Source organism: Perca fluviatilis, chromosome 11 (assembly GCF_010015445.1).
Source record: "Perca fluviatilis chromosome 11, GENO_Pfluv_1.0, whole genome shotgun sequence".
NCBI lineage: Eukaryota > Metazoa > Chordata > Actinopteri > Perciformes > Percidae > Perca > Perca fluviatilis.
In genome coordinates, this window is record NC_053122.1 from 21968365 (window position 1) to 21994416 (window position 26052).

Consider the following 26052-nt stretch of genomic DNA (forward strand, 5'->3'; position numbering starts at 1 on the left):
TGTACTGTAGAGGATTGTATTGTATGTTAATTTCTCTGTTGTGAATATAGCTGTGATCCTGCGAGCTTTGCTCACGGTGAATCTCTTTTTATGCCTCAATTTTTCTCTGTTGTTCCTGTGGATTTTGTCACTGTTGGGGCTACCAGGAATGTGATGGGGTAAAAATTTTAGTCACACTAAATGTAAATGTCTCCCATAAGCTTCTCATATATTTCTTTTATTATTTTCACGTGTAACATTTTTCCTTTTCGTATTCAGTGTGCTTTTTTGTTTTGTTTTGTTGTGTCTTCTAAATCTCACCAAACTGCCTGACAGGTTTTAGGGGTAACATTTTTGATAATTTGGTGACATTAACAAATCATTGAGGCCCTCTAATTAATGGTTTGTACCCTCAAATTAAGAATTGTTGCAGAGTAATCAGTAGAAAATCGTAAATGTTTCCATAAAATGGAACAATGAAAGATGACACATTGTTGTGTTATCAGCCAAAGCCCAAAATGTATCTGTGTATCTCAGTTCAAACTCAAAACATGTACAAATAGCACAAATTATCGTACCTTTTACCTGTGACACCTGCTGGGCTCTGTATAAACACACTCAAGATGAAGTTCTGTATTTCATTGTGTTTTTTGATATGCACTTGTGTTGACATTTTGCTTTTACTGTGTTTTTCTTTTTGAATGTGTCTATGCCATGTGTCCTTGTGAACTTGATTGAGTGTACAGCTATGTTCCTAAGGGCTGTATTTCAATGTCAACAGAAACAACAAAGGCAGAGACATCAAGACAATAAAGTCCCTCCGAGTTTTAAGAGTTCTGCGGCCTCTTAAAACCATCAAGAGGCTTCCTAAACTCAAGGTATGATGTTAACGTCTGCAAACACTCTCCGGTATTTGTTTTTTTTGGTGTTTCACAGATCTCTAACAGATTGCGCATGCTTTGCCATCCCTCTTGTCTTTCTTCTCCCCAGGCTGTTTTCGACTGTGTGGTCACATCTCTGAAGAACGTCTTCAACATCCTCATTGTGTACCAGCTCTTCATGTTCATCTTTGCTGTCATTGCCGTGCAGCTCTTCAAGGGGAAGTTCTTCTACTGCACTGACAGCTCCATGAATTCAGAGAAGGCATGCCAGTAAGTGGCTATACAGTATATCTAAAGCAGCATGTAAAGTAGGAGCAAGGACTTTACATACACAACAACAACAACAACAACAACTCTATACTGTATAATTAACTAATAAATAGATTTAACAAACATGAGACAATACAGAGACTCCAGGTATAAGCAGAAAGCAGAAAATGGCCATGAAGTACCAGCTTCTCAGTCTTTATACACCCCCAGATAACCTGTGATTGTCTGCAGACCCCCAGATTCACTAGTTAATAAGATTTGCACGTTACAAAAGCTTTAATATTTTTCTCTTAATTCACACTGCTGGTTTAATCAGTGAATTAAGTGAAACAATGACCTCTGAGTCGTTCTGCTCCCTACAGAGGCTACTACATTGACTACAGCAGAGACAAAAAGGAGGTGAAGAGGAGAGAGTGGAAGAGACACGAGTTTCACTACGACAACGTCTGCTGGGCCCTCCTCACACTTTTCACTGTCTCAACTGGAGAGGGATGGCCTCAGTAAGTGGATTTTTCTTTTTAATTTAATGTATCAAAATTTAAGTAAAACAACAAACATGTTGGTCTAAATAGCATTCAAAAATATAAATTACCTCTCTTTTCTCCCATTTTTTTTCTTTCTTCTAGGGTCCTGCAGCACTCTACCGATGTTACAGAGGACAGCATGGGGCCAAGTCGAGGGAACCGAATGGAGATGTCTGTTTTCTACGTGGTCTACTTTGTGGTCTTCCCGTTCTTCTTTGTCAACATCTTTGTGGCTCTGATCATCATCACCTTCCAGGAGCAGGGTGACAAGATGATTCAGGAGTGCACTCTGGAGAAGAACGAGGTGTGTCGCGGTGAAATACATGTGTAGATACATACACACAGTTACAGTCACACGTATTCATTCATGTCTGTTTTGGTACATTTCTGTCCATCAGAGGGCTTGCATCGACTTTACCATCAGCGCCAAGCCGATGACCCGCTACATGCCCCAGAACAGACAAACCTTCCAGTACAGACTGTGGCACTTTGTGGCATCGCCTTCTTTTGAGAACACAGTGCTAGTCATGATCGCTCTCAACACTGTGGTCCTCATGATGAAGGTAAAGCACTTTGTACAGCAGGATTCATAGTGGAACAGTATCTTACTGAAATGAAAGCTGTGTGTCTGTCTGTCTGTCTGTTCTGTCCTGTCTGTTCGGACCGTCCGTCCTTCCTTCGATTTTCTCGACAACTGTTCATCCCATCAACTTCACACTTGGCGGGTTTATTGCTCAGGACCCAAGGAAGTGCAGTGTCCAGTGCGAGCTCTTGAGATCTACGGGACGAATGTATTAGTAGTTTGTATGTATACATTGTGTAATTTATTGAGAGAAGACCCCTGTTAATTGTTACACCGCTGAACGACATGCTGGGTATAGCTCTTCGTTGCTCGACAGTACAAGAATGTTGTAACTTCCAACAAGCACCTGAATGTACCAAGTACTGCTTTTTTTACTCCTTAAATTGCTGCACCATATGACAATAACTAAACGTTGATATAAAATATGAATAAAGGCAATGCAATGTTCAATGTGATTACCAATCTCGACCACAGTTTTAAGTCTCTGGAAGAACATCTTCATACCGTACTGAAATGAACTGTAACCAACGGCAGGGTGGAAACTATGACTTCCGATAATCCTTCTGTCAGTAAATTTAAAGTTCTCTTTTCCTTCAGTACCACTCGGCCCCGGCAGCCTATGACATGGTCCTTAAACACCTCAACTCGGCCTTCACTGTCCTCTTCTCCATGGAGTGTATACTCAAGATCATGGCATTTGGTTTGGTGGTGAGCATTGACAAAAGAAGAGATCAATCAAAGACAGAAGCCATTTAAATCACATCTAGCACCACTGATGAAGAATTTGTCTATGTTGAGTCAAATTACTTAAAACGTTCTTTTTCCACAGAACTACTTTCGAGATACTTGGAATATTTTTGATTTCATCACTGTTCTTGGCAGCATCAGCGAGATAATTGTGGATTTACAGGTATGATACTGCCAAGACACCAGTCATTTTCACAATGTTGTGACCCTTTAAAAAGGCACAAATAGCCAGTGTTAAATGCAGCATTCTTTCTTTACAAGTTTCCTTTGTGTGTTACGATCCCTGCCTCCAGACACAACTTAAGTCATGTTGTGATGAATTTCTCCATCTGTGTTTTACATCCTGTCTCTCCCTTCCTTTCCCTTGTTTCACCTTCTCTCCAACCATTTGTGCATTAGTCGGTGAACACCATCAACATGAGTTTTTTGAAGCTTTTCCGAGCAGCTAGGTTGATCAAGCTGCTGAGACAGGGTTACACCATCCGTATTCTGCTGTGGACCTTTGTACAATCTTTCAAGGTCGGACATTTTGACAATTTATTTTTTGTCACTTTGATTCCTCACACAAGGTTGATGATAATGTTTTAATTGACTGTCTTTGCTGTCTCTTCTCCAACAGGCTCTTCCTTATGTTTGTCTTCTCATTGCTATGCTATTCTTCATATACGCCATAATTGGAATGCAGGTATCCTTTCACTAATATTTCACAAATATCATAACAGACTGTCACGGCTCTTATTTGAAGTCAAGGGGCTTCTGTACACTTAGTTTTAATGGATTTTACAAATGTTTGTGAGCATAAATGTAGCTGTATTGTTGTAATTTGTATTGTGCTTGTTTGGTATATTTTATTTTAACTTTATATTGTATACTGTATATTATATGAGGTTATTTGCACCATTTATTGATATCATTGATTGCTTATATTTACTATATTACTAACCCTGGACCCCAGGAAGATTACAACTGCTATGGCAGAAGCTAATGGGATTCCAATGAAGTTAACAAAACCTGTTTTCTGCAGGTGTTTGGAAACATCAAGCTGAATGATGAGAGTCACATAAATCAACACAACAATTTTAAGACCTTTTTCAGTGCGTTGATGCTGCTCTTCAGGTGGGCTTATAAAAAAATACCTTTCATGCCTTCAGTTTCCATTCTCTTACTTCTCTTTCATTTCTAGAATGTATCTTTAAGGGGACATATCATGGAAAAACTCACTTTTTGTAGTGCTTGTGCACAAACTGTGAAATAGACAACCCAGTCAGTTTTTGTGGGCTGCCTAGATCAGAAAACATGGGACAAGCCATTCAGATTTGGCTCATCTTCCTAAGTCACATGCAGGCTCATTAGAATACGCCGCCCCCTATCTGAGTATCTCCACCCACAGCTTGAAAACTACACAAAATGAGCATAATATGGGCGCTTTAAAGAAACAGGCGCTAAAACGGAGCTTCAGACAGAGGGTGACACAGGTATACAGGTATATTCAGACAGACCGTATGAATAAAGTGTTTTTTGAACATTAAAATGTGTAAACATGTTCTAGTAGAAACCCAAAATACAAGCATGAACTTGAAAATGAGCATGATATGTCCCCTTTAATTTGATGTCAACTAGGTGTTTGTGTTTAAACCACCAGGAGTGCGACAGGGGAGTCCTGGCAGGAGATTATGCTTTCGTGTCTGTCTGGTCAGGAGTGTGAACCAGACTCCTCCATCTCCCCTCTAACCATGTCTCCAGACCACGAGGGAGGCTGTGGGACTGACTTTGCCTACTGCTACTTCGTCTCATTCATCTTCTTCAGCTCGTTTCTGGTCAGGGCTCCACCAAAATAATACTACATATTTGTCAATTTCTCTGCTGTCTTGCACACTGATTTTCTTCTGTATGTCCTTTTTTAGATGCTAAATTTGTTTGTGGCTGTGATCATGGATAACTTTGAGTACCTGACGCGAGACTCCTCAATTCTGGGTCCCCATCACCTGGACGAGTTTGTTCGCATCTGGGGGGAGTATGATCGTCTGGCATGGTGAGACTTGATCTTTTTACTGCTGCATTTTCACATTTTCAGTTTTATTTAGTGTCGAACAGACCTGATCAACATTCATGTTCTATCTTTAACCAGCAGAGGGCCGTCAAAGCGTGTCAAACACATTTTTCAGTGCAATGAGCTGTCATGTTTAGCACAAGTTGATAAAATTCCAAGTGCTAAAGAGCATCTAGAGTTCATTGTGCTTAGGTTTTTGCTAGAAAAAGAAATCATTGTCCTAAAAATCTCAAATGCCACATAACACGTACAAGACCTTGAAAAGGAAACTTGCGGTTTGTCTTCATCTGTATTAGATCTGAGTTTTATGACACTTTTTATTAAACTCTCCACCTTCTGCTTCTGCGTCTGTTTCTCTGTGCCTCCCCTCACTTATCACTCTGTAGTGGTCGTATCCATTACACTGCCATGTATGAGATGTTAACCCACATGTCACCACCCCTGGGCCTGGGCAAAAAATGCCCTGCTAAGATCGCCTACAAGGTACTGAAAACATAATCACTTAATAAGCACTAAACACAGAAGGGCTAGATAAAATAAAATAAAAAACTCAAGTAAAAGCCTATCCTATCTGTATGATATATGCATTATATATACTACAGCAAAGAGCAATATGAATTGTAAATAAAGTGTATTCAAGGGAACATACTAACAGACTCTTCATGAAGTCGAGGGTAATACAATTGAAGGATTGTTGTTCGACTATTATTCAATTTAGGAAAATGTACGGAGACTAAATCATTTTATCTGGTATTTTGTGCTGGATATGTACACTGAAGTGATTGACTTGTCTTCTTTTTATCCATCCCTCATTGTCTCTCAGAGGTTGGTGTTGATGAACATGCCTGTAGATGAGGACATGTCTGTTCACTTCACCTCCACGCTGATGTCGCTCATCCGCACAGCATTGGACATCAAAATAGCTAGAGGTCAGAGTCGCTAATTAGCACGTCATTATTGTGATATGGCACCTAGGGGTTCAACTAACAATTGTTTTCATTATCGTTTATTTGTGAATTATTTTTTTATTATAGATTAGTTGTTTGGTCTAATGACCTAAAATAGTGAAAATGTCCAAGTTGACGTTATATTGCTTGTTGTGTCCGACCAACAATCCAAAACATAAAAATATTCAGTTTGCTATCATATAAAACAAACAAATGCAGCAAATCCTCACAATTGAGAAAGGTGTTAGTTAGTTAGATAATTAGTTAGTTAATAGGTAGTTCATAGTTAGTAAGTTAATAGTTAGTTAGTTGGTGGCTAATTATTTGCTAGTTCCTAGTTAAGTTCATATTTATGTAGTTAGTTCATAGTTAGTTAATTGTTCATTCATAGTTAGTTATTAGTTATTTCATAGTCAGTTAGTTAATTATTAGTCAGGTCGTTAATAGTTAACAGTTAGTTGATAGTTAGTTAGTGATAAGTTAATTATTAATATTTAGTTAGTTAATAGTATGTTAATTAGTTAGTAGTTAATTATTAGTCTGTTTGTTAATACTTAGTTAATTGTTTGTTAAGTTAGTTAATAGTTAGTTAATAAATAAAAACAATGAATTTTAAAAAGTGAAATGTTTCACTTCACACAGAAATTAACTGTGACAAATTGCATTTCAAATGTGATTTTTTTTTGTGAGGGCATGTTTGTCTTCTGTGCTTGCAAAAATGACATCAATTAGCTGATCGACTAATCGTTCAGCTTTAGTAAAACCATTAATGTAACCTGTTATATTTGTGTGGCTGAATGTGGATGTTTGTCACAGGAGGTGAGGACCGTATCGCTCTGGATAGTGAACTACAAAAAGAGATCAGTATCATTTGGCCTTATCTGCCTCAGAAGACATTGGACCTACTGGTACCTATCAACAAAGGTCTGGCTCTAACTATGGAGGAAATGCTCAATGTAATGCTGAGAGACAAGCAGTAACAGTTAATGTAGTGTGTCTGCCCTCACAGATACGGACATGACAGTGGGAAAGATCTATGCTTCGATGATGATAATGGACTACTTCAAACTGAACAAAGCCAAGAAGCTCAGGCAACAACTTGAAGCTCAGGTCAGCTCTGCATGCTGTTATCAACATCCTCACCCGGTTTTACAATTATATATTCAAAGAGGTACGCAAATAGATTTTGAAAAAGTAGGAGAAGAAAAGCAAAAAACATTCAATCTCACAGCACAGCTTTAGACAGCCATGTCTATCATCTGTCACAAAGGATCTGTTATAATTTCCTCTTATAGTACTATGGAACACATTTAACGCACAATTTGATCAATTACATGGAGAAACAAACAAAAAAATGTTTTTAGCTATGATATTCCCTTCGCTTTAAGATGTTAATAAACCAGAAAAACATAAAAGAAGAATTTCAGTCTAGCAAAACAATTATCAAGTGGCAATATTTCATAGCACGACGCCGAGTCAGATGCCCAAGAGTCTGTATCCTTTTGTTATCGCTGATGGGCCATGAAAGCATCACCCCTCTTCATTTCTTTAGCACTGTGTTAATCTCTACAGCAGCAAGGACACACGCAGCCCCCACGATATATACAGCCAGATAGCTAACAGCTTGAACCCACACAAAACTGGTGTACTCTCTGTACTCAGTGTACAGTAAAATGTGCTATTTTAGAAAATATATTTTCATGCTGCAACCTGATGCAGCAAGTCATTCATATAAATTTGCACTTCGTTCAGTTTAGTTCAGTCAACAGTCAACACAAAATCTTTCTGTGAGCAACTAAGCAAATAATACCTTTTTCATCAAAAGATCTATTAGTTTCTATCTGATGCTGTTCTGAGTTGTAACTATCTTATAATCTACTACATAACACCTAAAAGGCTGGAAACAAATGCTGAAACATTGAAATCAATTTCAGCATTTCAGTACACTAAATGGTTAATATAATTATGATGCAAATTATTACATTGTCACATTTTGTCTAATGAAAGAACCACAATAAGTCTATTATTATATATAGCATTTATATTTGTCTCTCCATCTCTCCCATGTGCAGTGCGTCTTTCAGTTCAACAGACAATATTTCAAACACATATGATTGAAATTTGGCGTGCAAATGTGTTTTTATGCCCTATATTAATTGGCTTAATGCACGCACCGTAATGCAAATGTGTGAATTCGGTGGTGGAGGAGAGTACTAACGTTAATCAGCGCTGCTCCTGGCAAATAACAGAGGGTGTTTTTTTTTTAAACTCTAAACATTATTTTATCATTATGACAATATAAGAATGTGCAGAATAGGTATTTAGGAAATAACAATGACAGAGTAATATTCATTTTAAAATCACAACGTTCAATGGCATAGCGGTTCTATTGTTAAGCGTCCATTGTTACCAAACAGAACTACAGTATGTACATAAAGGGAGGAATGGCAATATACAGAAGTTACTGAATTGTCTTGTCTTTGGGGTGTAGAGTACTCAATCCTCTTGGACTTTCTTAGCCTGAACAACGTGAAAATAAATATGGAATGAAGCCCTCTGACCTCTATTTAATTGGTTGTGTTTTTGTTCTGTCATTTCAGAAGAGTAGCTTAATGTTTAAGCGTCTGGATGGCTCTGCGCTTCCCGAGGAAATTCTGTCCAACACCCAGACGCTGCCTATGATGGCCCACAGCGCTGGGTCAGCCCTGTGAGTCTGTGCACATGTACAGATTTGTTATATTTGTCTTTATTTATGCGTTTGTTTACTATTCCTCTTTGTCTTAATACAGGACCAGAGGAGGATTTGTGGCTTTGAGCCCCATCTCCCCTCAGGAACTGTTTTTGCAGCCCATAAGCTCCGAACCTGATGCTAGTCAAGAGCAAAATCTGGTAAGACAGAAGACCAACATGAGCCTTCAACCATAAATACCACAACCATGTCTCACAGCAGTGGTTCTTAACCTGTTTAACTTGTTACTCCCTATAACAAAGCATTGTCAACTTGTCACAGGTTGCCTATGTGTAGCGGTTGTGTCCAGTTAAATGAAACAGCAATTATCCTTCTCAGATTGTTTCTTGAATAATTTTTTGAGAAAAAGTAAACATCATATTGAAGAGTAATGTTTTTTTCTACTTTCTTATCCTTATTCATTCTACAACCCTACTTTAAGTGCAACATACATCTGCAGCGTCACAGAGTGTCACATCAATTGACAGTCTTAATACACATCGCACTCATCCCTATACTATACCAGACACAAGAAGTTGTCAAGGTATAGTATTGAGGTGAGCTGGGCACTCAGATTTCACTAGTAATTCTTACGGAATACTGATATAGTTTTTTTTTCAGGCACAAGTACTAGCTTAGTATTGAGGATCAATTGCTGTAATTATAAAACAGATTGAGCAAGAAGATGTCCGTCTGAAGCCATGTTTTAATATTCAAAACATACCTCTCTCTTTTTGTCATGCACGCGCACGCACGCATGCACGCACACACACACAAAAAATAAAATAACATGATTCTACTGCTATATCAGCCATTCCATCATGGTTAGGTATCCAGCCCTAATCCAGGATGAGAAGTAGCCTACTGTGGATGAGGGCTCATTACTGAGTGAATCTTCAGATATGACGTACAAAATCTCTAAACTTCTTCCTTTGATAAAAGACACCATACCACAGTCAGAACAATCAAACACCAGCAGCTGCTTAAAAAAGCAAAAACTCTCCCTTCTCCTTAAGTATTTTATTATAAAATAATCATCCCAAAACAGAGCCCTAGTGCAGTAAGAGCATAGACTGTATATTATTAGGAGGGATGTGCCGAGCCTGTAGGTGTGCGGACGTACATAGTAAACAATGGATGTGTGGGTTTTGACGTTGTCATACACCGCTGATGTGTGTTGCACTTTAGAGTTATCTTGTGATCCCTAAGGGGGGGTCCTGACCCCCAGGTTCAGAATCACTGTCTTAGAGCACACTCTAAACATTTACAAAGCACACCTTTTATTAAAGTGTTTAACTCCACAAAAACAGTATTAACATGTTGTAATTGTTGACGTTGCTATGACTTTTCTCCATGCCTTGCAGAGCACGGCATCGCTGCTCTCTGTGCTCCTGTCTTTTAGTCCTGTTGAGGTTGGAATAGCAAAAGGCAGATTGTCAAACTTGTTAATGTTTTGCTGTGTCTATACTGTCTGGTTTTACTGGTCTACATTGCTTGCTAGGTGAATGACATGAAATGATTCTGAAATCCCCACATATTAGTGTTTGTTCTTGCAGAGGAATGTGTTCGGCCCCTAGACAGATGTCGTCTGGCTCTGTTTGTATAGCTATTAAGACCTCGACATGCATGACTGAATGTACTTCCAAGCTGAGATATGGATTCCATCTTTCCCTGTGAACTGTTTTGTTTATTGTCTATTCTCACTCGTCTTCTCCACTGTTTCTATTCCTCCTTGAAGTCAGTTTTCCTGTTGCTGTCCGTGATTGGCTGGAATGGCTTCTGATTGGATGGCGATGGTGATGTTTATGATAGATGACCCTCAGTGATGAAATGGCTTGTCTGCCTTCTCTCACCTAAACTGGACTTTCGTATATAGGCAGTCCTGGCGGGGATGAGCCTGATTGGTGTCCCTCCTTGCCCTCCTCTTTTGTTTCTGTACTCACCTAGGTGGGCGAGTGCAGTAGGGGGATTGAAGCCCCACAGGAGCTTCCACTAGGGAGGGGTCTGTGTGTGCGGGCCTCTTCCATGCCCCGTCTGGCTGTAGAGTCGCAGGTACACACATCTTCCATGACACGGCCTCTGTGCTGGATCGTGAGGACGTCAGTGGCTGCATGGGCTCTTATGCCAAAGTGCCTGGTTCCTTATGTGATGCCGAAGTTTAAATCAGTAGAGTTTTGGCTTGTCTTTTTGGGAGTCTGATTAAGATTCAAAGAATTGTTAAAATGGGGTGTGATCTTTGAATGCTGATGCCTTCTTACCTTAAACTCTCTCATCTCAGCATGTTTTTTTTTAAACCTCTCTGCAATGGTCCACTTGTTTCTGAAATAAATAATCTGAATGTAATTACAGTATGTTTGTTTTCTTTGTGTATGTACCTTGTGCTTGTGTGTGTGTGTGTGTGTGTGTGTGTGTGTGTGTGTGTGTCTTCACATATAAGCAGACAGAGGTTGCAAGTGGCTCCATGAAACGTTCAGCCTCCACCGTTGCAGATCAGCAGGTGAACGGTCTTTGGCAGGAGGAGAAAAGTCCTGAGAGATTCTATCGACCTCGTCACAAAAGCTACAAGGCTGCTGGTTAGTTCTGCTGCTCACCTGTTATATCACATCAGCTTGTGTGCATACAGTATGAAGCATTTTTCCCCCAACCATTTCTTAACATCAAACACTGGTGTTAAAATACAGGAAAGGTCAAATGCAGAAAACAAAATAATGACTGCCCTCCCCCCCCCCCCCTTTTAGCCAGCTCTTTCTCTCTTTATCAGTCATTGTATGTCATTTCCTCTCCTGAATGTCTTCCCTCTAGTTTCTCGGTCAGAGCACAAGCAGCAGGGCGACAGGGAGCGTGGCCGGTCTAAGGAGCGCTGTCACCTCCTTTCTCCAGACGAGTCTCGTTGTAACTCAGAGGAGAGAAGTTTGCAGCCCTCACGATCCTCTAGTGTAGAGAGAGCACACACCCAAGATAAACAGGTGGGTCAGAAAAGCTCTGTCTAACTAAGTGACTTCAGGGACTTGGACAGCAATCAAGGCAGAGTCACAAATTAACAACACATTTAAAGTCTCTGAAAATAAAATTGAATGACCAAATTTCCCCTCCATTGCTAAACTTTGACAGGTTTAAGTTGCCAGATGTCCTGCAAAAGACTAGTCTATGAAGTCATTGTTTGTTCCATTTTGTCTTTATTCTGGTCTCCAGGGCAACAGCTCGGACAGTCCGGTGCCCTCCACCTCAGAGTCCAGCACGCCGAGCGGCCGACGACCGATATCACAGACCCGCTCTCGCCCTCACATCTCCTACTCTCCGCTTCACCCCTCCGTTGGCGAAGACGAGGATGAGCAAGGCAGCCCAGAGACCATGAGGCGGGGCAAGCCCAACTGGGAGACCCAAGAGCGGGTCGCAGGTGACAGGCTGAGCGAGGCAGGCCGAGACCCGTCCCCACCTCGGCGCTACCCCTCAGAGCCGTTCCTAGCCTCCCAAGAGGGGGACCACAGCCCAGACCCCTCCGGCCCCATGGAGACGTTGACCTTCGAGGCGGCTGTGGCCTGCAGCCTGGGACGCTCAAACACCATCAGCTCAGCCCGCCCACGCTTGCGGACTGGCTGGCAGGTCCCCAACGGACACTTTCGGAAGCGCCTGGCACAGACAACCTCTGTTGCCGGCTGTGATCCTCTCAGCGACACAGAGGAGGACGACCGGTGCTAGGGACTGGAGGCACAGCATGAGGGAGGAGGGGGAATCCCAGAGAGGTGTTAAGACTCTGTACAACAGTACGAAGGTTAATGTGACTCTTTTTGCATCACTGCTTAGAGGCCACGAGCACTCTGGATGTTTGATAAAATATGAGCCCAAAACAAACGAAAAGAACTTCCTGAAACTGTAGTTGCCAATTCACACACTGACAATAAATAAGGTCTATTTCCTGACTTGTACTTGATGATAGAGAGTAATAATACATCTCAAATAGTTGCGGGATGCAAAAAATAAATGAATGGATCACATTATGTAATTTGTGTCAATGGGTATTTTCATTTCTGAAGATGTTTCTAAATGATTCAGTGTTGAACTTAACATTTATCTGTGTGGGTGTGTGAATATGTAACTACATTTTCTTATAAATTAATTGTTTTGTAAAATACATTGTGATCATCACACCATTGCCATTTATTAAAATAGAACAAGCCATGACGAAGAGGGGATCTGATACTTTACCAGACAATGTGGATACTAATAAGTAACACTCAATAATGCTGGATTTTTTTTTACAGTGTGAATGTATGTGCAGGGGAAAAAACTGCCTGATTTCCTTTGCCATTTAACTTTTTGGTATTGAACATGATAAGTTGTCAGGTATGAATACAGTAATAGAATAACAGAAAAGTATGCTTATTTGTTTGTTCTTGTTAAATCATGCCTCCAACAAACCTCAAACCTTTAAAATTATCCTTCAAAACAGTCTGTTGCTTTTATTTTTTACCAGTCAACACCCTTTAACTGAGAATTTCCCAACAACTATATTTAACATGTGTTGGCGTGTAATTTTACCATGAACTGATATGAAAACAAAATCATCGTTCATCTTTTTCTCCCTTGTGAATATTGTATGAACCATTGCAGACGATGACTGTAGAAACACATTGTAGACACCCCATGACACATTTGCTTCACAGATTAACATTACTCTATTACTTACTAATAATGTACAGAGAAATTAATGCTGTTTGTAACATTTAGAGAACAAAATAACAATAAACAGTATCCGCTGATGGGCTTTCAAGGTAAAGGAATCTTTGGAAATGTTCATTTTAAGGTTTGTGTTTCTGTTTTATTTGCCTGAAGAAGGCCAATTCTGTGAAACTCACTTAACCAAAAACATGGCGATTTGTATCATAAGTTCCTGGAATGCAAATACTTTGTGGGTTTTTATGTGTACAATAGCTGTATATAAAAATAAAGGTGTCCTCAAGTTGCCACTGTTATTGGATGCATTTTTATTTGTTTGTTTTTTCTGTCTGGGAAAACATCAACAACCTTGATAAGTAGGAGCATTGCATTAACACCTCACACAGAAACCAGTTCAAGTGGGAAACTGACAGTTTGTGTTATTTAAATATATTTTCTTGATTTACTATACTTATTAGTTGTTAAAACTGATCATATCTTTGTTATTATGGTATTTGTATCTCTATTTGGTTTTTCTGATTACACAACACGTTTTCTGTATATTATACCCTAAATAGTAGACTGTACGGGTGCATACAGAGAGTAGTAAAACAGGTTATCTTTGAAAGGGGTTTTCCCCCTAAACTTTAGTGACCTAAAGATATTTCCGTATTACATTTATCATAACAATAGTTCTTAACAAATGAGATTGAAGGCAAATTTACACTTTTATATTAAAAGAAAACATACAACAGTAAGCAAGAAACAAAGAGTTTGAAAACATACCATTTTTACAAGGTTCTACACACCTATGGTTCACCCACACAGGTGTTTTTACTTAGACCTCTACATCCGTGTGGGAGAGTACATTTGAGAGTATATTTTGACTTGTCATAGAAGGAAAAGCACAGGTGTTACTAATAACATTAATGATGGCAACTATTATCACCAGGACAGTGACAGTTAGCCAGCATTTTAAGCAGCTAAATTGACTTGCCTAGTAATAATAATTCTATTAGTTTAGCTGTACCTGTTAGAATGAACAATTGCACCCTTATCATTCCATGTATCGTTCATCTAGTTAAAATATAACACTTGTTAAATAAAACATTATTTAAATGTATATCTTCAATAACTGGATTTTAGATTTTCTTTATCTATGTAACACGTTTTATGATCGGTTTGAATGATCATTTGTTTATCACAAATTGTAATTTTCATAATTGAAAGGCTTCGGCTCTCTTCGTAGAACTACGTAAAGGAAATTATCCAATCACCGCTCAGAATCACACCCGTACGTCATATCCAACGGACCGACAACATGTCCTCCGATTGAAGAAAGAGCTAGCAAGGAAGCAAACTGTTTAATGTTACTCACTAAGTTTAAAGGCGGACATGTCGCTACAGTCCAACACTCAGGCAGCTCAGTGTTACAGTTACAGCTGTTGCTGAAATAGATATTTTGTAGAAATTGTGATTCCTACAAAGGAATGAGCGATACTTACCAAGGAAGTCGTCCAGCTGGCTAGCAAAAAAGTAGCTAGCTGAGCTAGCTACTAGCTGTCGTTAGCACGAGCTGACGACTAGCTGTCGTTAGCACGAGTTCTTTGTTTTGTTTTTGAGGTGAATGTCCGTGTAAACATGAAGAGAAGCTAGTGTGGACATTTGCTGTAACATTTAACGTGAATGTAGGAGTTTTGTAATCATGCACATGGTATATTTAGCAGTGTGTAGTTGAACTGAAAGTTAATAGTTTTTGGGTTATTAGACAAAACTAACATTAGCCACCGAGAGCAACTTTAGCAACAAAGATCTGATTCTAACCTCGGCCAGGACAGGACTGGAGACACGAAGATATGGGCAACTGTCTCAAGTCTCCGACATCAGACGACATTTCTCTGCTTCATGAATCACAGTCAGATAGGGCGAGTTTTGGTGACGGGACAGACCCTGACCTGGAGGCACCTCCGCCATACCAGGTAAGATACTGTTAATACTCAAATTCCAGGGTAATAATTTAAGAAAACCAAAGTGTCTGCCACACGCAGGACGTGTGGTTATAATAATAATGTTAGTTAAAAGCCTAAATGTTTCATATGCAGTAGGGGATGTTTATAAAAATATGACCGTATCCCTTGTTTAATGTCTGGCCTTTTTTCTACGGCTGCCTCGAGTCCAGTGTAACGTCAGTAGAATACCACAGTAAACAATCATTAACTGGCCTGTCACGGATGTCAACACCAGACAGCTGTTTTATTTATCAGTTTAAACTGACGCACAGAGCCTCACCAGTCAGATCACTTTGTATAGACTAAGTGAACTGATACAGGAGGATAATTGTTTTTGTTTGATTTTTGTGGTTCTTTTGTCTGTTACCAGGAGCAGGATCACATGCCCATGTACCATCCCACGCCTAGTCAGGCCCGTCTGGCCACCCAGCTGACAGAGGAGGAGCAGATCCGCATAGCTCAGCGCATCGGCCTCATCCAGCACCTCCCAAAGGGTGTTTATGATGGAGGGCAAGACGGCTCAGAGAAGAAGATCAGAGAGTAAGCGTTTTGCATTTTTTGTGATGTTTACACAGAGGGAGGCTGCAGGCCATTTGAGCTTAGCAATATTGATTTATTCAGACATATTCTTTTTTTTTGTACCCCTGACCTCAGTATACATATTGTGACACTTTTAAATGTGACTAATATTTAATCTCAAATAAAAATGCCATGATGTGGTCCATGGGAAACAAGTCATTAGTAATGGGCATATAGTGCAGGTGAAGCTGTAATTGATTACTTGTGCTGAAAAGATCTGTCGGTTAATTAAAGTATCAAGTGAAGAAAAGCCATAACAAGTCTGAATTGAGGGAGTCGTATATTGCTCATCTGAAGCCCTCTAAAGCAAATTTGTGATTTTGGGCTATATAAATAAACTTGAATTAACTTGATAGTCGAATATTAAGAAGAAATTCCAACCTTTAGCTGGGTTTAGCTTCTAAATGTGAGGATTTTCAGTTTTTCTTTCGTGTTTTATATCATTTAAATTTAAATTCCTTGGGCTTATCATTTAAATTAAATTCCTTGGGCTTTGGACTGTTCAAGTAATTTTACAACATCACCTCAGGCCCTGCAAAACACTGGTGGTAATTTGTGTACTATTTTCAGACATTTATAGGCTAAACAAAAAATAATTATATAAATTGATAAATCAAAATGAGTTAGTTGCAGCCCAATATCAGTCTATAAAATGTCATGGTGACAATATGTATAACATAATTTCCATCAATATAAAACATCAAATTTGAGAAGCTGGAACCTGAGAATAGTTGGCATTTTTTATATTATAAATTGAGTTAAAGGATTAATCGACTATCAAAATTGTTACCAATAAATTTTTTGTCATTCACCTACATTTATTGACTAATCATTTCAGTTCTACATACAGTACCTGTAATGCATCCTTAAAGACCAGTATGAGTTATATAAAGATATTGCAAAGTCCTAGATGATTTTTAGTCTCACAGCACAACTTCAACTTTATACTGGTGTGTATTTAAGCTCTTTATTTAACCTTTTTTCAGATGCGTGATCTGTATGCTGGACTTTGTATACGGTGACCCCATCCGGTTCCTGCCGTGTATGCACATCTACCACATGGACTGTATAGACGACTGGCTGATGAGATCCTTCACGTGCCCCTCCTGCATGGAGCCTGTGGATGCTGCCCTGCTCTCCACCTACGAGACCAACTGATTTTTCACCCCTCCTTCCCCAAGCTTAGATCAAACACGGCTCATCCAGCTCCAAACACACGCACACACAAACCCAACAACTGCCCTCTTATAGAGTGAGAGGAGATACAAACAAAAATGTGTTGGCTGTTTTCTTGCACTTTGAAAAATTCTAAATTTACTCATCTAATGTTGGCCTCCCATGTCTAAATAGTAAGCTCGTCTTAAACATCAGTTACACAAGTCTGTAAGAAACTGTTTCCAGGTGACCCTGCATGATTGAGTTTGTGTGCGTTTGTCATGCTGACGGTGAGCGGTGCGAGCAAGCTGTTTGGGTTGTTGGATGACTGTGCATTTCCACTTGAGCTGGTCTCAGTGGTGTTTCTCCCCAACTGACCCCAGTTCACCTTCGTTCCCATTTAGTCGTCATACAAATGTATAATTAGGATAACAGATTATTGACCTATGAGGTGTTCCTAGAAATCCATTTGATTAAATTGGAAGCTTTCTGTGGCAACAGTAAGACTTCCTCAAGATATTGATCCTGAACATGCTCTCATATTAGAATGGCCCTACATTTTGGAGGTGTGGGAATACACAGCTGAAGTTTACACTGTTGGTGTTAGATGGTAAAGGATAAATCACTTTCCAGTTTGACAGGATTACAGAGAAATTATGCACACACTGAACAGAAATCACCCAAAGTTTATATGTACACAATGTACAACTACATGAGATCAAGGCTACATGATATTTGGCCGCTCCGAATGGCCAGACTTTATAGAAAATGCTTTGAGTTAAAGGGAAAATGTGTACTTTGAATGTTTCACTAGGCGGTGTGTAAAGTAGCTGGCAGCCGATGTAAAGGGCTCACTTGTGCATGGGCAGGTGGATCAGTCGGTCAACAATTAGAAATGCTTGCACACACTTTTCATCTGATCCAGAGATTTGCACTTTACTTATAGGACAGTATCTAAACAATATATTAATATATGTACCTTATAACCTTGCACTATCAATACTTCATTCCTTTATTTTGTGAGATGCAAAAGTTGTATAGCTGAAAAGGTATTTTCAAAGCTGTCAGTAGTCACTCATTACATTGAAGTAAGCCTGAAGATATGTTTCATGAAATCTGTGATTCAGTAGTGTGAGCCTCTGCTTTGTTCTGCTTGACGTTTGATGTGAGTTTTTGTGTGTAAGTGAAGGGACAGAGGCTTGCTCCAGTTTAAAGGAGAAGTTTGACATTTTGACACAATTGGAAGGTATCAATCTTATTTCTGTGCATTAAGTTAGGAGTTGGAGCCAGGAGGTGATTAGCGTAGCCTAGCACAAAAACTAAGTAGGGGGAAACTGCTAGCATGGCTCCATAGCCAGGGTGTAACATGTTTGACAGCTAATTGTAAAAGGTGCAACGCCCTGTAAAACTATTTAAGTACAGATTAAACAACCCTGCTTCCAGTTTTTATTCTAAGCTAATTGCCTCCCTCTTCTAGCTTCATATTGAGCGTACTAGCGTACCAGAGAGAGGTATCAATCATCTCTTGGCAAGAAAGTGAATAAGCATATTTTCCAAAATGTCGAACTGTTTCTTTAAGAAAGAAAAAAAGAGGCTAAATTTAAAGGGTGAATTTGACTTAATTTTTGATCCACATTAGCAAAGTCATTTTCTTTATTTAACATCACATTTCTTTGTTTTATTACACTATAATTAATGTTGCTTTATTTCAATTTACTGTAGCAGTTACAAGGATTTCTTTTCAATATGTCATTATTTGGTGAAAGTGTCTTTTTTTCTGTTACCTGTGTTTTATCTGTTTGTTACATTTGTGTAAAATCCACTTTATATTTAGGAAAGTAAGTATATAACTTTTACACTGGTTTAAGGCTGTGCAAACCTCTGTCCCAAATGAATTTCATACTGAGAGACTTCTTTTATGGTGTAATAGTTACATCTGAGATATCAGTTTATACATTGAGCTTTTCCTTTGCTGTGTTTTTCATCTTAAATTCATTCTGAAAAATAATATTTCCTATAATCTTGTTTTCTTTCTTGGTTTTTGGAAGGCTAATAAACCATCATGTAAAAAAATAAAGAAGGAAAAAAATGGTATGGCTTAATTAAGAACAGCTGTCACTCATCTAAAAAATCTGATCATAAGTCAGGTGAAGTAGATTAAATGCAGGCATTGGGGCAGATTTGTGGCGCTACACATTACCAAAATGAGAGATTACAGAGTACACGATTCAAAACATTCCTTTGAGCCTTTTAATATCATCCTAAACTCTGGCAGTGGAGTGTAAAATGGGACTAGATGGTCAGGGTTCTTCATTTGACTGATGCAGCACGCGAGCCCACGCCATATTAGTAATGTTTAATGCTTTGTTTCCTCGGCTTGGAAACGTTAGTCAAACTTACAGTTAAGTGTTTTATATATGACGCACAAACAGAGTGGAATTGTAAAAACAAGGTAAATCCTCGTCTGCACCATAGACTGTATATAAAGGTCTGCACCTATACGCTCAAGATCCATTCAAACCAAATAGATGCCTTGTTTATGTACATAAACCTTACATACAAAGAAATGGGGTTTATGTGGTGTCATTGTATACAAGGGCCACACTGTTATGCACTTAAAACAGTGGATTGCAACATGTTCTTTCTTTAGATTAAGCAGTGATGCAGTTAATCAGCTTTGCTGTGTTGCAAGATCTACTTGAGATTCAGACCCAATAAGTACAGAAATGGAAAGGTCACCTGTTTAAACACAACCATAATAAGATTTGGTGTGGCAACATATTAAATCCCTACAAATATCTCAATTTTAGGCTTCAGGATTATTTGTACTTAATTGTTTTTGCTATACATATATATATATATATATATATATATATATATATATATATATATATATATATATATATATATCCTTATTTAGAATGGAATATCTTAATTGTCATAACATTAAAATTGCAACCTCTGTATCAATGCTTGTAGGAAACACAGGTTAAATTATTTATTTTTTTAAATAAGGCAAAAGAATGAATAGGTAAAAACAATAAAGTGACAGTAGTTATAAAATATTTTTTTAATTTTAAAGAAAATACCAAGCATCATAAATGTACACCAGGCTATTTAACATCTTTTGAGTGAAATCGGAGCACAGGGTCAGCAGCCCAGGAGTTCAGCAGGAATGCAGAAATCCAGTGTTCATGTTAAAAAGTATTTAAACCAGTAAATATCCAGTTTCATGGAGGATTGAATCCCAGTTGAAGGACTGTCCTTTATCCTCCGTTTGGCACTGTGCTGCCTAGTAAATAGCTAGTACCACATAACAGAATATAAAACAACCATGCGTTTTGATTTCACAAAATTTATTTTTCCAACCACGAAATATTCATGTGACACATCATGTGAACAAATCCATTTTGTTTTAATTTAACCAATGCTTACAGTTCAGGTTTAGATATTATAGTACATCCAGCAACTAGACTCAAAAGGCACATCAATTCACAATATTATTATTTAACAACTCTTGTCAACTGCAAATGAGAACATTAGTCATTATTTATTGGCAGTTATTAATTCTGGGTGGCAGTCAATAACCTGTAAAGGCTGTAAACCCTGAGAAAACCTCTGTTAGGGTTTGTACATCCCATGAAAGGTGACAGGCATGGTGCACTCCACTTCTGCCCTGGCGATCTCAGACAGATCCTTGGCATTGAGGATGAGGAGGTATCCTGGTCTCTGGGAGCCGGGAGCCACCACAATGGTCAGCAGCACTCCTGAGGGCACAGCACCAGATTAATTTCTATCACATTAAGTGTTGGATTGTATGTATTGTGTTTATATTGCTGATGACATACCATCATCCTCATCTACCCCATCAGGAGTCTGAACAAACAGAGGCTCTGAGGGGTAGGAGTCTGGTTCTTGCCATACCCAGGTCTCCTTGGTCTTCACATTCAACTTGCAGATCTACACGCATCAAAATCAGTTAATGAAAAACCTTGTTTTACACACTCTGAATCACTTTCAATTGAAGGTATTTTGTCAACTTACCCTGTCTGGTATGAAATGGTTGAGACCCAGGCCATAGGCGTATGTGTAATTCTTCCCTCCGTACCTCTGGTAGTTAATTTGAGGAAACTCGAATGCTACAAAAACAACATTAAAATGGTTACATAATGAAGATATGTTTAGCATATATTAAAGATAAATATGTCCACCATGATTGAGTAAGTTAAATTTGTTGGGTGTGTTTGCACCTTGGCGAGGCCCGGAGAACAGCACCTCTGGCTCCAGCCAGATGTTGCCATCAGCGAGCATCACTGCTGTGGCCGTGGTGTACGGCAGGCTGACAAGATTCTTCCCCTGCTCCTCCTACATGGAGTCCACAATGAGATGAACACAAATAACATGAGACTCTACAACTTTAGGGGGCAATTTGTGTCCTGATGAGCAAAACAGGCAACTCGCCTTGTGGACGTCCAGGGGAATAACATATCTGCGGACCTCCGGCTGTGGTGCCATCATGGCCGCCTTCTTCACCTCTTCCCAGTTGGCTCTCAGGTTGGCCAACCAGAGGTAGTTGTAAACAAACTCAAAACTGCATGAATAAACGGATTATGAACAACAAATATCTCTGTATCAAATAAATATGCAGAAGATGTACAGGTAGGTTTAAATAAAAGTCCAACATTTACCCTTTCCAGCCACAGAGATCAACAACAATGAAGCCTTGGTCCTCGTAAGTGTTGATGTGATGGAACATGCCGATGGCTGCCCCTTTGAACTTGTGATCAATGTACTCTCCTGGGTCTTTCTTGGCAATGTGAAACAAGGTCTATAAACCACATATCAAAACAGATATCATGAGATTTCAGGGGCAGAGACAATGATAAAATCAACAGTTAGAATCACCAAAGAGATCAAACTACTTCAAGTTCTTACTCCTTGGGTTTCATTGGCCTCGAAACAGTCCATGTAGTTGGTGCCTCGAATGCTCCAAGCACTCAGGAATTTCAGCAGGTTGATTTTTATCGGGGTCTCCACAAAGACAAAGTAGTTTTCAGACATGCCAAAGCTGAAATTATTAAGGAGAGAATGTCAAAGTTTGTACTTTCCGTGTCAATGCTCATAACAAATGGATTATTGACAAAACTCCTGAGTCTACACACACCTGTGCACGTAGGAGGGCTTGAACCTCTCAGCACTGGGGAACTGCACCACCACCTTGGACTTCTCAATGGGATCAGACTTATCTAAGAAAAAGAAAGACTATTTTTAATTATTATTATTAAGGAAGCTCCAGGGGACTGACCCTGCATTGTAAACCCAGATTTAGTTGTAATTAAACGTTTTAGTGGTCACTACTTATTCTTTCATGTTTTGTTAAAAAACATATTCATTACTAAATCACATTAGTTGTTTGTAATAATCATCTTAAGTATGCAGTGCACAGATCATATTAAGCAGAGATAACGTAGGATGTTAAGTTTCTGTATGGGAGGGGCGGGGTCATTTGAACTGTTCTGCGCTGAAGCGGTGCAAAGGCTCATGGGGAAAAATATATGTTCTGAACGGTTTCTGTCCTACTTAAAGTGTGTTTTAATAATGTTCTGTTAATGTTTTGGGTGTGCATTTACGTTACCTGGGTTTTAGTTTTGTATGGTTGATTTAGTGTTCATGTTAATCTACATTTATTGTTGCACCATGACCGAGACCCGGGTGGGGACCAATGGCTTCTGGGCGGCGAAAGTTTCCAGGGATACACATAAATTGGAACACAATAATGCTGTCTCCTGAGTTGTATTATCCATGTAGTACATTGGAAAATCACAATGATTTGTGTGTTGTAATCTTATTATTAATTTGGAACAATTGTATTGAATACATTGCTCTTAAAGTTAGATTGTCATAAAGGAAAAACAATATTTATATCAAGAAATTATTTCTTTAGTAGTAATATGTAGCCTAATGTTTTATGTTTCTTTGCATTTTTAAAGCTACAGTGTGTAGTTTCTGTCGCTCCCATGAGGAATTCTAAGTAATGACGCAGTTGCTAGTAGCCAAGATGGACACGGAGGATTAAAAGAACATGGACTCTTCAGAAGAGGTAATTATCTTCCCTCGGTTTTCTGCTTGCAAAAGTTGCCGGACGACACCAGTTTCTGAACATAGCCATACTGAGAAATACTAGAGAGAAGTAGAGAGAGTTTCATGAAGCTGATAGTCTTAATTAGCTTTGTATCAACTCATTTGGCAATGGCTTGAATGTAACGGATGTTTATTAATATAAAAAGGTTATGCAATAAAGCTTTAACTTAACATGCTTATTTTAGACAACATGACTCCAAAAAAAAAATAATTAGGTTTACTAATGTAAACTTGATTTGTCTACTGCATCAATTTAACGCTCTGTTAATACAACTTGACCTGTTAAGTTTCACCTTGTATAAAAACTTAAACGGTTTAAGGCAACGGGTTTCCACACAAATTTCTAGTAAAGTCAACTAATTCGGGATAAGAGTGTGAGAGAGAAAACTCATTTATTTTGGGTGGGTTTTGAGAGGGGTCACAGTGATTCCTTTAACCCCAAATTAGCATTCAGCAGCATATTTTTGCTATAAAGAGCAACTGAGTTAAGGAGAGGTCACTGCACTGCGGTTAACTGCTGCTGTCATGTGTGGTGATGCCAGTGCTGATGCATACCTTTCTGTGTGGGTGGAATCTTGACAATGTTGTAGGCCAGCGTTGCTCCTTTCCCCATGCAGTTTCCAATGTTATACACTGTACCATCTTTCTCAATGTGAGGGTGGGCTGTCACTCCATTAATGTTGACATAGTTGCACAAGTCAACCTGCATAGAAAACAATTTTACTGTGCTTTAAAAATAAAGAAATGTACAGTTTCTGAAGTTAAAAGTCGTAAGATTAGTTTTTTACACCTCCATTTCTATGATATATTTTCATTGATGTACCTTCTTCTGCGTCTCCAAGGTATCAGTGTTTACTTTAGTGATGTAGTTGGTTTCTGTTACAGCGTAGAAATCCTCACCAATAGGGTAAACGTTCACCAGACAGTTGTCTGTGACCTCAACACCCTTGAAGTAAGAGAAAAACCTGCAAACAAAAGAATTATTAAATTGTACAAAGGTAATGGTATGTCATGAGATGAAATGAAAGCTGACACAAGTATAAGTCTGGAGATTAAAAAAAAAAAAAAACAGACAAACAAATAAACAGATATTCATATAGCATATTCAGCAGTGTAATGACGAAAGAAAGCCAAAGGAAAATATGTATATTTATTTTCTGGATCAGTTTGACAACTTTGAAGTACTTTGCATTTTCATTTCATTTTTACATTTAAAAAACATCTACAGTGAGGATGAGCCGGGAAATAAATCATGTGTGTTAATGTGCAACCCACCTGGAGAAAATGTTTTTGCAGGGATCTGGGTATGCACAGGTGCCAAACTCAGTGATCACCACACGTTTCTCTGTGATGGCTCTCACGTAGGCATCTGTTTTGATATACCTAAAAGGAGAAAAAGAATTTCATCCCAAAACTTTATACATCCATTTTGAAAAAATGTTTTTAATTGATTTAATGGACATCCTTTATTTTATAAAATGCTGCTATGATATAATTCCATGGTGTTAATTCTGCTGCATGGCAGTAATGTAAATTATGCAAAATGGCCTGCAAAATGTCCAAATACAAGTATTGTCCTCAAGGTCTTACTTTCGGTAATAGGTGACCTGGCTGTCCTTAAAGTCGAATTTGTGCATGAGGGCCTGCCCATCAAATAGGTGATAGAAAGGTTCATCTCCGATCTCAAAAAGCCCAGGTCCCAAACGGAGAAGACTCCCCTTCAGAAATGAAGGAATCCTACCTGCATAAAAGCAACATAATAAACACAAATCAGAGACTGTTTTGAAATGTATACATTTGTAAAAAGGCTATCAAGGCCTACTTTCTATTCTCTCAGAAGAAAGACGAAAAATACTCACTATATGACTGTCAAAGAATGATTTGCCTGCAGTCTATTTCTGTCTGAAAGATGCAAACAAACCTGTGACTGTTGCTGGAAGAGGCTCAGCCAGCTCCTCGCATGTCTCAAAAATCTTCTTGTAGCTACCAGCTGGGTGTTCAAATCTGTTGTCAAAAAGTGAAGACATCAAGCAATATTGCAGCCAAGTAAATTAAATGTAATCAAATTTCCAGCAAGTTAAATTTATGAGTCTGTTAGTTGAAGTCATTAAAAGCTGTATTTCTGACAGGTCATGAGTTTTTTTAATCCTTCATGAGCTTAATCAGCTGCAGACACACTGACCATTTGAGTGACTGGGTAAAAGTCACAGGACCAAGAATGTATATAGAAGAGCTAAATAACATTATAGACATTTGCAAATTATTAAAAAGCACTTTTCAAATAAAAGCAAAACCCATCACTGATTAAGCTAGTTTTCAAACATGTTCTCCCCACTTATTACCTTTTGGGAATCAATATGAAATTGAGAACAATTACAGATGGAATAATTAATCAGAAACTTACCGGCTGACCATGTTTTCTGCTTGTGGCACCACACAAAGCAAAGTCTTAAGAAAACCTCTGGTTCCTTGTGAACTGGACGTCTCTGGTCTCCCAGTGGATTTAGGGGTATTTATCTGTCTCGACCCCCTCACAGTCACTGAAAATCTTCTATAAACCTTTCTCCAGGCCAATCATGTCCCACCGTGAACAAGAGTCCCTTTGTGCCAATATCCCCTGCTGGGTGACTCAATGGCCACCCCTCTTAAACCGGATTTATGATATAATATTTATTGCACAGAATTGGCAAATGTTTTGCAATTGTGCATGTGATTTCCCAATTGTATCTATTGTTGTGTTTTACGATATTGTTACACTGAGTCATACAGTGCAGAATATTTCAGAGTATTGATGCAATGTGTA

The 26052-nt window shown here is 38.8% G+C and overlaps 3 protein-coding genes across 4 annotated transcripts in view; 2 read left to right on the plus strand and 1 right to left on the minus strand.

The window, feature by feature from the left end:
• The window catches only part of cacna1eb (calcium channel, voltage-dependent, R type, alpha 1E subunit b), a 60396-nt gene extending 46714 nt beyond the window's left edge, over positions 1 to 13682 (plus strand). The window contains exons 27-49 of one of the 2 annotated variants that reach the window (XM_039815503.1): positions 147 to 158; positions 761 to 857; positions 970 to 1130; positions 1493 to 1630; positions 1757 to 1958; positions 2053 to 2217; positions 2835 to 2945; positions 3067 to 3147; positions 3384 to 3503; positions 3604 to 3669; positions 4009 to 4100; positions 4627 to 4801; positions 4889 to 5016; positions 5421 to 5517; positions 5858 to 5963; positions 6798 to 6905; positions 6991 to 7091; positions 8582 to 8688; positions 8771 to 8870; positions 10657 to 10761; positions 11150 to 11282; positions 11512 to 11675; positions 11902 to 13682. In XM_039815503.1, coding sequence (XP_039671437.1) covers positions 147 to 158; positions 761 to 857; positions 970 to 1130; positions 1493 to 1630; positions 1757 to 1958; positions 2053 to 2217; positions 2835 to 2945; positions 3067 to 3147; positions 3384 to 3503; positions 3604 to 3669; positions 4009 to 4100; positions 4627 to 4801; positions 4889 to 5016; positions 5421 to 5517; positions 5858 to 5963; positions 6798 to 6905; positions 6991 to 7091; positions 8582 to 8688; positions 8771 to 8870; positions 10657 to 10761; positions 11150 to 11282; positions 11512 to 11675; positions 11902 to 12408 — 3076 coding nt within the window. In that variant the 3' untranslated portion in view covers positions 12409 to 13682. The remainder of the gene's footprint in view (positions 1 to 146; positions 159 to 760; positions 858 to 969; positions 1131 to 1492; positions 1631 to 1756; positions 1959 to 2052; positions 2218 to 2834; positions 2946 to 3066; positions 3148 to 3383; positions 3504 to 3603; positions 3670 to 4008; positions 4101 to 4626; positions 4802 to 4888; positions 5017 to 5420; positions 5518 to 5857; positions 5964 to 6797; positions 6906 to 6990; positions 7092 to 8581; positions 8689 to 8770; positions 8871 to 10656; positions 10762 to 11149; positions 11283 to 11511; positions 11676 to 11901) is intronic. The other variant, XM_039815504.1, reaches the window with a different exon arrangement.
• A 967-nt stretch (positions 13683 to 14649) lies between these two features.
• Positions 14650 to 19118, plus strand: LOC120568173 (RING finger protein 11-like). The gene is made up of 3 exons (XM_039815505.1): positions 14650 to 15344; positions 15745 to 15914; positions 16940 to 19118. The coding sequence occupies exons 1-3, from the start codon at positions 15222 to 15224 to the stop codon at positions 17109 to 17111; spliced, it is 465 nt and encodes a 154-aa protein (XP_039671439.1). The 5' UTR covers positions 14650 to 15221; the 3' UTR covers positions 17112 to 19118.
• Positions 19119 to 20447: 1329 nt separating this feature from the next.
• rpe65a (retinoid isomerohydrolase RPE65 a) lies at positions 20448 to 25809 on the minus strand. Its single transcript, XM_039815506.1, has 14 exons — positions 25654 to 25809; positions 25171 to 25253; positions 24840 to 24990; positions 24525 to 24632; positions 24073 to 24214; positions 23805 to 23952; positions 22273 to 22354; positions 22044 to 22176; positions 21797 to 21936; positions 21570 to 21699; positions 21359 to 21473; positions 21153 to 21247; positions 20957 to 21068; positions 20448 to 20875 (listed from the first exon to the last, which is right to left on the minus strand). Exons 1-14 carry the CDS (start codon positions 25662 to 25664, stop codon positions 20730 to 20732), a joined length of 1596 nt encoding a protein of 531 aa, XP_039671440.1. The 5' UTR covers positions 25665 to 25809; the 3' UTR covers positions 20448 to 20729.
• Between the last annotated feature and the right edge of the window lie 243 nt (positions 25810 to 26052).